The following is a 12372-nucleotide window of genomic DNA, read 5'->3' on the forward strand; positions in this document are numbered from 1 at the left end:
CACTTAGGAGAGATCTAGATCCTACATTTGAGCTACATTATGGCACTGAATACTTACTTGTAACCGGTTTCTGTTTTTTGCTGTGAATACAATTTTTTAAAAGATGCTGCTCATACCTTCTACATTGGGAACCTAGAAACTTACATATTTTTAAAATTTAATTTGACCTCTTGTAAGAAAAACAAAAACAGAGATGCTGTTTTAAAAAACATTTTAATTCTGGTGCTGTCCTGTACCTCACTGTAAGATGACATGTTGGACTCCCATTCTCAATGTCTCTGATTTGCTGGGTCAGATTCTGCCGTGATGCAGGTATGGTGCTTGGTCTAAGCATCAGGGTAGCCCATCAGGAGGCTGTTTAGCTCCTTTTCAGGCAATAACGGGAGGTTTAATGTTTCTTCTCAGGTTTTGTTTCTATTGATCTGGACTATTGCTCTGCATGGGAATTTCAAACCCAGGGCTTCTGTGCTGTAAATCTGCCTCTGCTGGTACTCAACCTTGCTCAGATAGGTACTTCAGTGAGATAAACACCTGGTGATTTTAAAAGACTTTCTAGGTATAAGTATGATTTTTTGTGAAATATGGGAGTAGTGAGATGGTCATTGTTGAAGAGGGCACAAGACACAAGTATTCTATAAGTAGTTCTGTGTCAATCAAAAGATGTCATGGGCACCTCCATAAAAGGAGGATATTGAACTATCGAGAGGATGTGCAGAGCAGGGTGACCAAGATGGGGGAAAGGTCTTGAGGACAAGGCTTAGAAGGGTCAGCTGAGGTAATTTGCTTTGTTCAGCTTGGAGATGAGAAGGCTGAGGGGTGACCCCATCACAATCTACAGCTTCCTCAAGGGGGTCAGCAGAGGAAGAGGTGCTGATCTCCTCTCACTGGTGACCAGCAGTAGGACACAAGGAAATGGAATGAAGCTGCATCAGGAGAGGTTCAGACTGGACAGTAGGAAAAGCTACTTCACTGAGAGAGGGTGGCTGGATACTGGAATAGACTTTCCAGGGAAGTGCTCAGGGCACTAAACCTATCAGAGTTCTAGGACTATCTGAATGATGCTCTTAGCCATGTGGTTTAGTGTTAGGTGGCCCTGTGAGAAGCAGGAAGTTGGATTCAGTGGTTCTTATGGGTACCTTTGAACCTGAGATACCCTGTGATTCTAATCAAGTAGTGTGATTGGGACCTGTTCCACCCTTGCTTCCACAGGAAGCAAAATCCAAAGGAGAAGCCTCAGGGAGGAAAGGCTGCAAAGTTTTTGCTGGGGTTTCCCTAGGAGTTACTCAGTGGAGGTGGCTGCCAGAAGCTGTTGATGGATTGCCTCTTTGGCTTTGTCCATTTCCCAGAGCTGTGGCAATTTGGTGGTCTGCTGGGACTCCCTGCTTGTCAGCAGAACTCCTAGCAGAAGGGAGTAGACTGTCAGTGACTGATACTGCAGCCTTTCTGACTTCTGCTCTCTGACTGACTGTTTTGGTAGTGCCTAAGGTAGAGAGATGTGACTCTCACCTTGGAGATGATTTTGAGCCAGGTATTTCCAGTGTCCTCCCCAAGCCTAACTTCAAGCTCTGTGATACTGCTAATGCATTGACTCAGCCTCCCTTCTGAGAACCGTGCCCACTGTCATCTTTCAGTGGCTTCTGAAATCTTGCTGCTTTCAGGCCATTCCCAGCTAAATAATCTTCTGAGTAAGAGCTTTGGTATCCTGTACATTAAGAATGGAATATAAGGTGGAGTTTATGTACAGTTATGTATGGTTGTGTGTGGTTGTGTTTTAAGGAGGTGATTAGCTATTTTAATTTGTAAATATATGCTGGGTTCTGGTAGACATTTTACTATCAAGACTTCAATGTAGCTGAAAAGATACTGCATAAGTTCTCTGTCATTACAAAGCGTGAGTGACCTCAGGGTATTCAAGTCAGGAAAATGCTGTGAAATGTAACCATAGAATGATGCCCACAGTAATTTTCATTACTGTATTCATTCTTTTAATAGTTGACAGTGTGGTTTAGAAAGTTACAAAAATAGTCCTTCAACTGTAACAAAGGTGTGGTGATGGAATCTACTGCTGTAAGGCTGGTATAATTCAGATGTAGCTTGAGCAGTTAAAATCCAAGTAGTTTGTTAATGATAACCTCTGGAGTTTTCCCGTCTTCTTTGTAACCAAGCTGTGTGAGCCTGAAGATGCTTTCACTACTCAGTCATGGTAATCTTTAATATTGTAAATATTTTGCTTTCTATTGTCTTTGTGAAGTGGAAAGGCAGCAAAATAGTCCCTACCAGATGCCTGAATTTTGAATCACTTTCCAGTGATATTGTGTTTTCTAGGTCCATTTATAATTACATGTTCGAATTATGTGTTTTGAAATCAATAGCTTAGTTAAATTCCAAGCAGGTAACATCTTCAAAGTTCCTTTATAAATTTATATCCCTTCAAGGTCTTTATCAGATTATAGCAAATCTATCCTCCCATCTACAAAGATGGTTTCTCTGCTGCCTTCTCTTTATAGGTCTGTGCAAAGCATCTGTGCATATGATCTATGTCATCAACTCTCAAAATCCAGAATCCATGAGGGTAGAAAAATGTAATTTTGGTAGTACTTCTAGTTTCTGTATCTTTAAGGTCTGTTTTAATTTCTCCTTTAAAATATGAGGACTAGAAATCTTTGCTTCAGGAGGTAGGGCTCTAAATAGAAAATTCTACAGCATGCTGGAAGAACCATGAGAAAGCTCTATGGTGTGGCCGCACTGAACGCCGTCAGGTCAATTAAGTGTAAATACAGCTTCTTTGGAAACGACAGAACAGTGTGGATCACAGTCTGCAGTTTGGACTCTGAAACATCCAGTGGACTTGAAAGGAAAAAAAAATACATGCAAATATTTTCAGGAACACGGGCTTTTGGTTCTTCTTGCTAGAACTGGTCATGCTGTATGGTTTGCTTTTCATGCATTTATTTGGATCACTGCTGGGCTGCTGAGAAACCATCACTCATCCTGTAAACTTTGGGATCTGTGCTTTCTCTAGAAGATCATACTGGGACATCACATTTCCCTGTGTTGAACAGTGTGCATCATCCATGGTCACAAGGGAAGCAAAGTGAACTGATTTATGTGACCATGCACACAGCAGCATTTCACAAGAAAGAGGCATGCAAATGCAGCACACCCTTCAGTACACAGCTGAGCAAGGAAACCTTAGTTAGCAGTTTAACAAATACCAACAAATAAGGAATATAAATGAAGACTGGATAGACTACAATTCCATGTCTAATTTTGGATGAAATGTACTCTAATGAATAATAAAGCAGACTCATGTACCTTAGAAAATTGTTAGGATAGAAGATCTGGTATGGTATGCCAGGTCATCTTTTATGTTAAAAGTGATAATGTAAAGTATAACAGCATCTCAGATTATTTTATAAAAAATAATGAATTATTTGAATTAATTGAGAGGGGCTGATGCTAAATTACATGTTGGTTCACGTTTTCATTTTATGCATTCCTTCCATCTCCATCCAGGAGGTAATATCTTTACTCTGTACTCCATTTCTTAGGCTATTAGTTTAATTTTTTTAAATTGTATATTACAGTATTCCTGAAAGTGTTTAAGGGAAAGACCTGTTAAACCTTACATTGCATGGACTGTAAACAAAGGGCCTAAATGACATGGAAATTAAAACTGAAAAGAAGAAGAAACAGCTGTGGAAAATTGCATTGAGGTCACAGGTGGTTTAGGGTAACCAGTAATGAGCGAGCATATAAAGTTGGGAGAAATAGTAGAGCTGGGGCTTCTGGATTTCCCTCCCCTGTATGTGCACTGATTTGTTAATATTCACTAAGCTGACTTTTTAAATGGGTGCAGAAATAATTCTAATTTTTCATTTCTGTAATGTAAGCAAAATCCTAAGAACTCCCAATGTTACAAGTGATAAAATTAATTAGAATCAATACTGTACTGTTTGGCATGTATTTGGGGTAGGCTTGATGCACAAAAATTATAAGACTTAAAATTATGTTAATACATAATATACACTTAGATTTTCCTGAATATGAGTGTGATTTTTAAGTCCTGTGATTTGTAGTTAAGTCCTTGGGTGTTTTTTCACTGTGTTTATTTGGACTTAATATTTAAGGTTCTATAAGATGCTCTATTCCATCTCTGTGCATTGGTGAGGAACAAAATGAAATGCAGTCATTTTTTGAGAATCTGCTTTATTTAATGCAATTTATATAATATTTAATAATATCCCCTTTTCACATCCCCTCTTTGACAGGAAATTGTGATCAGGTACTCTTAGGTGAACAAAGAGTATGTGGGGACTGTTGCACTGGAAAAAGATTGGATTATTTACATTTGAAAGAGCAATTGTGTTGGTTACTGTTTGGTACCTTATAACTAAGGAAAGGCTGTGTAATTAATTCGGAAGAGCTTTCAAGAACAAACCTGTAAGTTTAGTGTGTGTCCAGTACATGTTTCAGAGGCACAGTGGAGAGCTGACAGACATCTGTGCCTTTGCTGTGCTTGGATCACTGCCCCAGTCATGTCCAGCAACGCTGCTTGCAGATCCCTTCTGCGTTATGTTACGGATTTTTGTGGGCTGCAACGTGACCTACATGGTGCTGTTTTCTTGGAATATGCAGTGGGTATCTGTGACCTGTGTGTAGCCTGTGTTAGGTGAGCTCAGCGAGGATTTAAGCATTGTCTTTGGAAATTTATTTGAAATCCTATACAGTAGCTTAATGCTTATTCAGATCTCTTTGAAATTATCATGGAAGGTGTTTCTGGTTTCAGCCTTAATGAAAATCTGCATGTTCAGGACAGTATCCTGAATGTCTAATAAGTGAAACATCTTAATTTTTTATTTGCACTTTGTCACATTATGTATGAGCCAGTGTCTCAGCTGGATCTAGTGCATGGTGTTTCATGCTTACACCTTTTCCAGCTGAGAAATCAGCACATCACCTGCTTATCTGGGAGGAGAATGCTACTGCCCTGGTTGTCATAATACAAGCGGAAGCTGCTGCTTCCATTTTAAAGCAGCACAGTCCAGCTACATATGATACAGAAAGTTTTACTATTTAAAAAGTAGTAAACTGTAAGGATAAATTCTACATTTAACATGAGTTTCACTTTATTCTAGCTGTTTATTTGTCAATTTCTGTTCTTCCCATTTGAGCAGAGCTGCTTAAGTCAGTATATGCGTGGTGTTACACAGTACATTTTCATATGGTTTCTTTTTTGTTGGGAAACAAAGGCAAAGCATGACTGTACTTTTTTCTCAGGTGAGCTGTGCCAGTGGTGGAAAAGATTTCTGTTCAGACCATTCTTAAAGAGTTCACAGACTGTAGGAATGGCAAAGGAACCCATCTTTCCCCTTATGATAGAAGGGTAAGATTCGCAACAATTCGCAAATGAGAAAAAACCATTTATTCTAATGTTGGTTGTTTTTTTTTTAGAGGTAGTTTGAGTCTAAAAGATGTGTTTACATCTCTGCTGGAAAGTTAACGTGAAGAGATAAACTGCTGGCTTTGTTTTTGCTGAACTTCCCTGGTAATGGGAACATTCATATTCTTTTCGCAGAAAATGGAAGAAAAAAGCAAGAGGGATAGAGGATATGGAAAATTAGAGCAATGTCTACATGTGGTTCTTTAAGGCATTGATGGCAATGGAGTGGGAGACAAAAGTGCATTTTCTGAAGCTATATTGAACTGCAGGCTGATAAGAAACTGTGAGAAGGTAGTAATCTGTTTGGAAGTAAGGTATTCAATAAAGGAAACAGTTCATTGTAGAGATCTGTGTTGTTAAAAGAAATGTGGGAGGCTAGAGTGCAGATTTTTTCTGATCTGTTCTGAAACCAATGTCTGCATTTATTGGCTGTATGAAGAGCTGAGCTAAAAATGGTAAAAAAATTCCCAAGTTAACCTTACTGCTTTGAGTAGAGAACTTACTTAAATATCTGACAATTTTTAGTAGTGAATGTAAAACACCTTCCTCTGGTATCTGTAGTGCAAGAGGCGATCATTTGTATGGCCTTAGAAGGAGAAAGGAAGGGTTTTCAGGAGAAGGATCTGGGGCATAAACTTTCCTTCTCTGTTGTTTCTTGTTTATATGCATTTCAATTAAATAAAAGAGGGTTTTGTTGGGTTGTTAAAATCAAGTAAAGGAGAGCCTGATATGATAAACACCATGAGCTGCAGTGTTTCTCTTCCAGGTGGTGCGTGTTGTTTGGTGGTTGAGTGTGATCTACTTGCATAAAATAATGCACAAAGTACAAAGCTACTAAAATGTTTTGTTATGCTCCCATCTTGCAGTGAGCTTGGCAGGTTGATAGAGCTTGTCTTTTTTTCTGACAATTCCTGCCATTCTTAAGTAGAATCTCCAGTCAGTATCCATTTACATCTTATGCTGAAAAGTACTAATTCTGGAAAATGTCCACTTCCTTTTGGGACAGGGCAGGATTTTTTTTACCACTGTTAGCGTTCTCAGTGTGCATTGTGTTATGCCAGCTTCTAGAAAAATAACTGTATGAGAAAGAGACAGATGGTATTTTAGCCACAGAATACTTGAATATTGTTTTAGCAAATCTGCTTAGCTTTGCTGTGGGTAACAATAATGCTTCTGTCCCCTTTTTACTGTTTCCATGGAGTCGCCAGCTACTTGGATAGGGTTTTTTGGTTAATGTTTTAGAGCAAGGGCCAATGGTAATTTTAGCATGAGGAGCCTAGCAGCACCAGATTCATCCCGGATTCCTTGTGTAGAGCCCCATATCCAAGGGGAATTATGAGCTCAATTCAGAAGATATTTTAAAATTCCTGGAAAATAATATTGTGAAGTTCAGCTTGAGAATGATGTAGAAGAGTGGCTGCTATTGATTATGATGTATTCCTTTATGCAGTAAAACTGTCCTGCCAGACAACCAGTTGATGTCAGTTTTAGTAAATAATCTTGACAAAACTCACAGGTGGTGCGACCTGAAGCAACACTTTGGCTACAATTTTTCAACAGTGTTTAATTGTATGTGTATGGTTCTTTGTTTTGACACAGCTGTTTCATTTTTAAGTGTTACATATGTAAATCAAAATAATATTTGCAGCCATGTTGCATTGATTTCTCAATAGCAGGGCATTTTAGTAGGACACTTTCAATATTTCCAAAAGAAAAATATCAAGGCTTCAATTTATTTTCTGCTAGGCAGGGAAATTCTTAACTTCCAAGATTTTTCACACTACACAAATTATGACTTTTTAAAACCAGCTCTAGATTTGGCAACTGTATTGAAATCTACTTAGATTCTACTCTTTTCTTCCTTCCCCCTATTCTGCAGCACTTTCTAATTTTTTAATGCTGAGAAATGAAGAGATTTAGAAATTACACAGAGCAGATTTGTCTCACAGTCTTAATTATGATCTGGTTTATAATATGATGCCTTCAGACTCAATAGAGCCAGTACTTTTTTAGGGAGAAATGCAACCCTCTGTAGATGCAACCTTAGTAGGGTGATGTTGTGAACTTATGGGGCTCTGTGAAAACCTTCATGTATTGTGCAGATAATTGGTTGGTTTTTTTTTTTATTGATGCCACCAAGGTCTTTGGGGGGAAAAAGAAGTAAATAATATTGATTAGGAAAATAAAGCAAAGTGTTGTTAGATTTGGGAACAGAAATACAAGCCTGATCTTTCTCTTTCCCTAGGTAGACTTTGATCCCACAAACAAACATTTCTGAAACACAAAGTTCAGCCGCAGTGTAGCAGCCTACACCAACTATTCAGCCAAGCTACACTTCACTTAGTGTGGGCAGCATTTGTTTCCCTTCCCTTGCTTTGAATCGAAAGGTACTTCAGAAATCTCTTTAGCTCAGACACCTTCTTCCTGTTTGGAAAAAGAAAGACTGCTGAGTCTGTTCTTGATTTTCACAATAACCCAAGGTGTTCTAGAGTTCTGTGTCTGATAAATCACCGCTTTGAACTGTAGTGCAATTATATTCATCATGTAACACCTGTCAGTGAGTATTTTCTATTCTTCTCTCCAGCTTGTCCTGCGCAGTCTTGTCTATTGTATTCCAAATTATTTTCATTTGAATACCAGTCTAGTAAGCCACGCACCCATGATTACAATATATGTCTTTTAGCATTCAAGTCTGTGGTAAAGAGAGCTCAAGTGACACTGAAAAGAGCCCAAGCATCTGAACCAGAGAGGTTACACAGCAGAGATGAGAGCTGGGTACTTGTGCCCATCTTCAGCAAACACCCAGAGCAGATAGCACCTATGCAGCAAAGGGAGCTGTTCAGTTACGTTTTACTTTAAACATTATTTCATATTTAAAAGTTAATTGGGCTAAATGATGCTTCTCTGGATCTCTCTTGGGAAAGAAAATTAAGATGTGTTACTCTGAATAGTCTGGGTACCGCTTAACACTGTTGGAGTGTTCTCAGTCAGATCAGAGCTATGAATCCTCAGCCCAACCTTATGCACACATCACTGCAGCATTCTGGTAGAATTATGGGGCATTGTTCAAAGAGCAAGAAGAAGTGTGAGTACATTAATTTATTTGTTTATCAAGATGAAAGGCAGTGTGGCTGATTAAGATTCCAAGAGTTAATAGAATTCTGTTTCTTTTCTAAGTCCCCAGGCTCATCTCTAACGCATTCTGTGGAATTAGTTACCATGGGATTCATGCATATTGGTCTCCTGTTTCTGCTCCTGTTCCAGTCAATGGCAAAGTTCCCTTTCACTTTAGCCCTGTATAGACTGGTAGAGTGGTTTTCAGCTGCAGGCATTTTTTCATATTTCAAGTATGATTTTTTTTAACTGTACTTGGGTAGGCAATTGGATATTTATTCTGTAAGATTAGAACCTCCTATTATGGAGCTGGAGCAAGTTTTGCAGTGGTTCTCCTGTAAAGTTATTTCACACAAGTGTTTCTATGAGCTTTGCTATTTTAGATGCCTCTTGCATTTGGTGATTCTCATATTGGGCAGCTGTTGCATAATTAGCAGTTTTTCTTCTTGCTATAAATGTACAGCTACATGCATATTCTTCTGTAATGAGGCCTGCAGGTAGAGGCATTAAGAGTAAAGGACTGTGATGGCTGTGGTACAGAAGCATGCTGTGCAGTCAAAAGGGACAGCAGCATCTGGTGTTAGAAAAGGGACAGGTTTTTCTGTGTTTTGGAAAGTACTTGGTTCACAGTAATTGAATTGGATATTTGAACAAGCTGTAAAATCGTTGGGGCAGAGACTACATCTTAAATTTTTGCTCATACCTCTATGGTATATAATAACAAACTGGGGTAGCCTTAATTTTGAGAATGTTTTAGTGTGTGACTTTGAATGGAAATATTGATAATACAGAACCTTTTTGTTCCAAAGTCCATCTCAGTTTCCATATTGACTGTATCACCATACGTAACAAGGTATTTTTTACTCTACTTTGCCTGCTTTGTGATACTGATGGCAAATTCTATATACCTTTCTGCCTAAACAAGGTATGTGGATGCTCTTGGTTGTACAAACAGCACTCCACAGCTGGAACATGACAGGTAAAGTGGCCTACAGCTTGCATGTGATCTTTCTCTATCAGCCTCAGTATTAAGCTGCTGTCAGAATGTCCTGATGCTGTCGCTGTAGCGCTCTAAAGAAGAGCAGGGGTGAGTAAAGTGCTGCAGGAAATGCCTTCAGATGACTGATTGGTTGGACTTACTGAAACAGCCTCAAACTTCCCTCTTGGAACACAGGGACATTAAGTTATTTTCTTGTCCTTCCTTCTACTGATGCATGCAATTTTTTGTTGAGTTAAACAGGCTTTCATATTTGGAGATCTATTTACTTCTGTTTTAGCATAGGAGATTATGATTCTCTTTATGTTTTGTACATAAAAATATTATGTTTTGTAAATAAAATATAACAATGAATGTGCAACCTGACAATAACAGAGGAAAGCTTGCCTGGAATCTAGCACTGGAGCACTAATTATTGCTGGAAAGTTTCACCACTACCACTACGTTATGCTCTGTCCACTTCTTTGCAGTCTTAATGTTTCAGCATTTTGCCCATCTCCAAACTGAAATACCAGATCTCCAAATGTTCTCTCAGCTGGTAGCCACAAATGTGAATAATAATGCTATCAAATTGAAATTAATACAGGGATAATGATGAAGTTTGTCTAGTGTCCAGAGTTTTGTTTTATGCTTTTCATAACCAGATGTTAAAACCCCAGTTGCTAGATTGCAGTTTGATATTGTCATTTCTTGCCTCATTTGTAAATTAGGATCTTAATCCCCAAAAAGGCATAGGCACTCATTTCTCACTCTGTGGGGACAATTTCTAGTCTGAACAGGCCCTTGCATGTTATTAGTTTTTTGCTTCCACAGAGACCTGGAGTGCTGATGGGGACTTCACTTGCCCTTTCCTCCTGTGACAGATGCTGGGAGCATTGTGAAGAGTTTGGCACAGGATCGTGCAGGGGATCAGGGGTTGGAAAGGGGAAGAGAATGATATTTTTGGTCGATCCCTGAGACTAAAGCATCTGCTTTGTGGTTACCTCAGACTGCAAGGACTGGATTAAGCAACCTGTCCCTTCTAGTCGTGTACTCTCAACATGACTTATCTTCATGGTAAATGAACGCCCATCTTCAAGGCATGGTGCCCCTTTCTGAGAGCAGGAAAAGGGCAAACATGGAATTCCCACAAGTGTGCCAGGCTGGTGTTCAGAAGCATGACTGTGCTGGGATCTCCCTTCACGGTTTTCTGACAAAGATTGCAGTGTTTGGAGAAGGGACCACTCTGTTATGTTCTCTAAGCATGTGAGCTGTGCAGATTCAGTGTCTACTGACAGATGATAGTGTGTGTTGTTTCTCACAGGGCTTCCAAAGCAGCTGAGTCCAGGACCTTAAGGAATGTCACACAGTAGGTGCTGAACTAACTGGAACTGAAAGGAACAGAAAAAGATGGCAGTCCGTATTTGAAATAAACACGTGGACTCTCACTGATAAGAAACCATGTCAAAAAAAGGACGGAGCAAGGGCGAAAAGCCTGAGGCCCTGATTGTTGCCCTACAGGCTGCCAATGAGGAACTCAGGACTAAGCTAACAGACATTCAAATTGAGCTGCATCAGGAGAAATCTAAGGTGAGTAAGGGTTTGATTTTAAATAAAAGTGTCTGCTGAAGAAGACAAACATGTGGAGGAAACGGTATCACAGAATTCAACAGAGGCCATGCAACTCTTTTCAAAAACGCTGGTCTGATTGTTTCCCAGCTTAAAACATTTACTGTGTGTGTCCTGTAGCTTCTCTGGAAAAGACTCCATTTTACTAAGCAACAAGTTGGAGAAACCTCTAGCCCTCAAATAGAGCAGTATGTGAGACATACAGGGATTTTGCTATTTCTGAGCCCTCCAGTTTTCTGGTGAATTTGACTGCTGGGTTAAAAAGGTTTTAGAGAAATGCACACATACATATGGAGTCTTCTTTCCTAAGAAAATACTAAAAACACATGTAGCAGCATTGTGTGAGGCAGGACACCTGGAGAAGACAGGGCTTTTTTTTGAGTAAAGACAGTGTAATCTATGTGGATGCCTCAGGAGCTGGCATATATTTTGTTTCAAGAGCGTAGAGAATTGTTGGGTCTCAGCAGGGTCTTTCACAATTTGACACGGATGTGTCTGGATGGGCTTGTTTTGATAATATTACATTGGTAGCAGATGACTTTCATTTTATCTCGATGTAGGTTGCTAAACTCGAAAGGGAGAAGACTCAAGAAACGAAGCGTATCCGCGAAGTGGAGCAACGCAAGCAGACTGTGCAGATCACAGAGCTAAAAGCCAAACTCCATGAGGAGAAAATGAAGGAGCTGCAGGCTGTGAGGGAGAACCTCATCAAACAGCACGAGCAGGAGATGACGAGGATGGTGAAAGTCCGAGACAGTGAAATCCAGCGCCTCAAGTCAGCGCTGTGTGCGCTGCGGGATGGGAGCAGTGATAAAGTACGGACAGCGCTGACTATTGAGGCTCGTGAGGAGGCCAGAAAACAGTTCGACTCTGAGCGCCTTAAGCTCCTGCAGGAAATTACTGAACTGAAGTCTGCCAAAAAGCAGGTAGATGAGGCCCTTAACAATATGATCCAGGCCGATAAGATCAAGGCAGGCGATCTTCGGAGTGAGCATCAATCCCACCAGGAAGCCATTTCCAAGATCAAATGGGAGAGTGAAAGGGATATTCGACGCCTGGTAAGTAATCAGAACAGCTCATGTGCTTTCTTAGGCTGCACTGAGTTTGCCTCTTTTGTCTCTTAGCTTTTTTTTTGTGTAACAGATCTCTGCAATGCAACTCACTTTGAAAAGTATTACAAATTTCTCACAGTCATTTGTCAGGAATAAAT

General features: G+C 39.7%; 1 protein-coding gene across 6 annotated transcripts in view; it reads left to right on the forward strand.

Annotated features, from left to right (window-relative positions):
• JAKMIP2 (janus kinase and microtubule interacting protein 2) overlaps window positions 1-12372 on the forward strand; it is a 41038-nt gene that overhangs the window by 780 nt on the left and 27886 nt on the right. For 5 of the 6 annotated variants that reach the window (XR_001524011.2, XR_001524010.2, XM_015641959.2 and 2 more), the window contains exons 2-3: window positions 10858-11123; window positions 11723-12220. Coding sequence is in view for 4 of the 6 variants with exons in the window: in XM_015641959.2 (XP_015497445.1) it covers window positions 10995-11123; window positions 11723-12220 (627 nt within the window). In the remaining 2 variants the exon portion in view is untranslated. Of the gene's footprint in view, window positions 1-5280; window positions 5387-10857; window positions 11124-11722; window positions 12221-12372 lie in introns of all 6 variants that reach the window. The other variant, XM_015641961.3, reaches the window with a different exon arrangement.

The sequence above is a fragment of the Parus major genome, chromosome 13 (genome assembly GCF_001522545.3).
Source record: "Parus major isolate Abel chromosome 13, Parus_major1.1, whole genome shotgun sequence".
In the NCBI taxonomy this organism is placed as follows: domain Eukaryota; kingdom Metazoa; phylum Chordata; class Aves; order Passeriformes; family Paridae; genus Parus; species Parus major.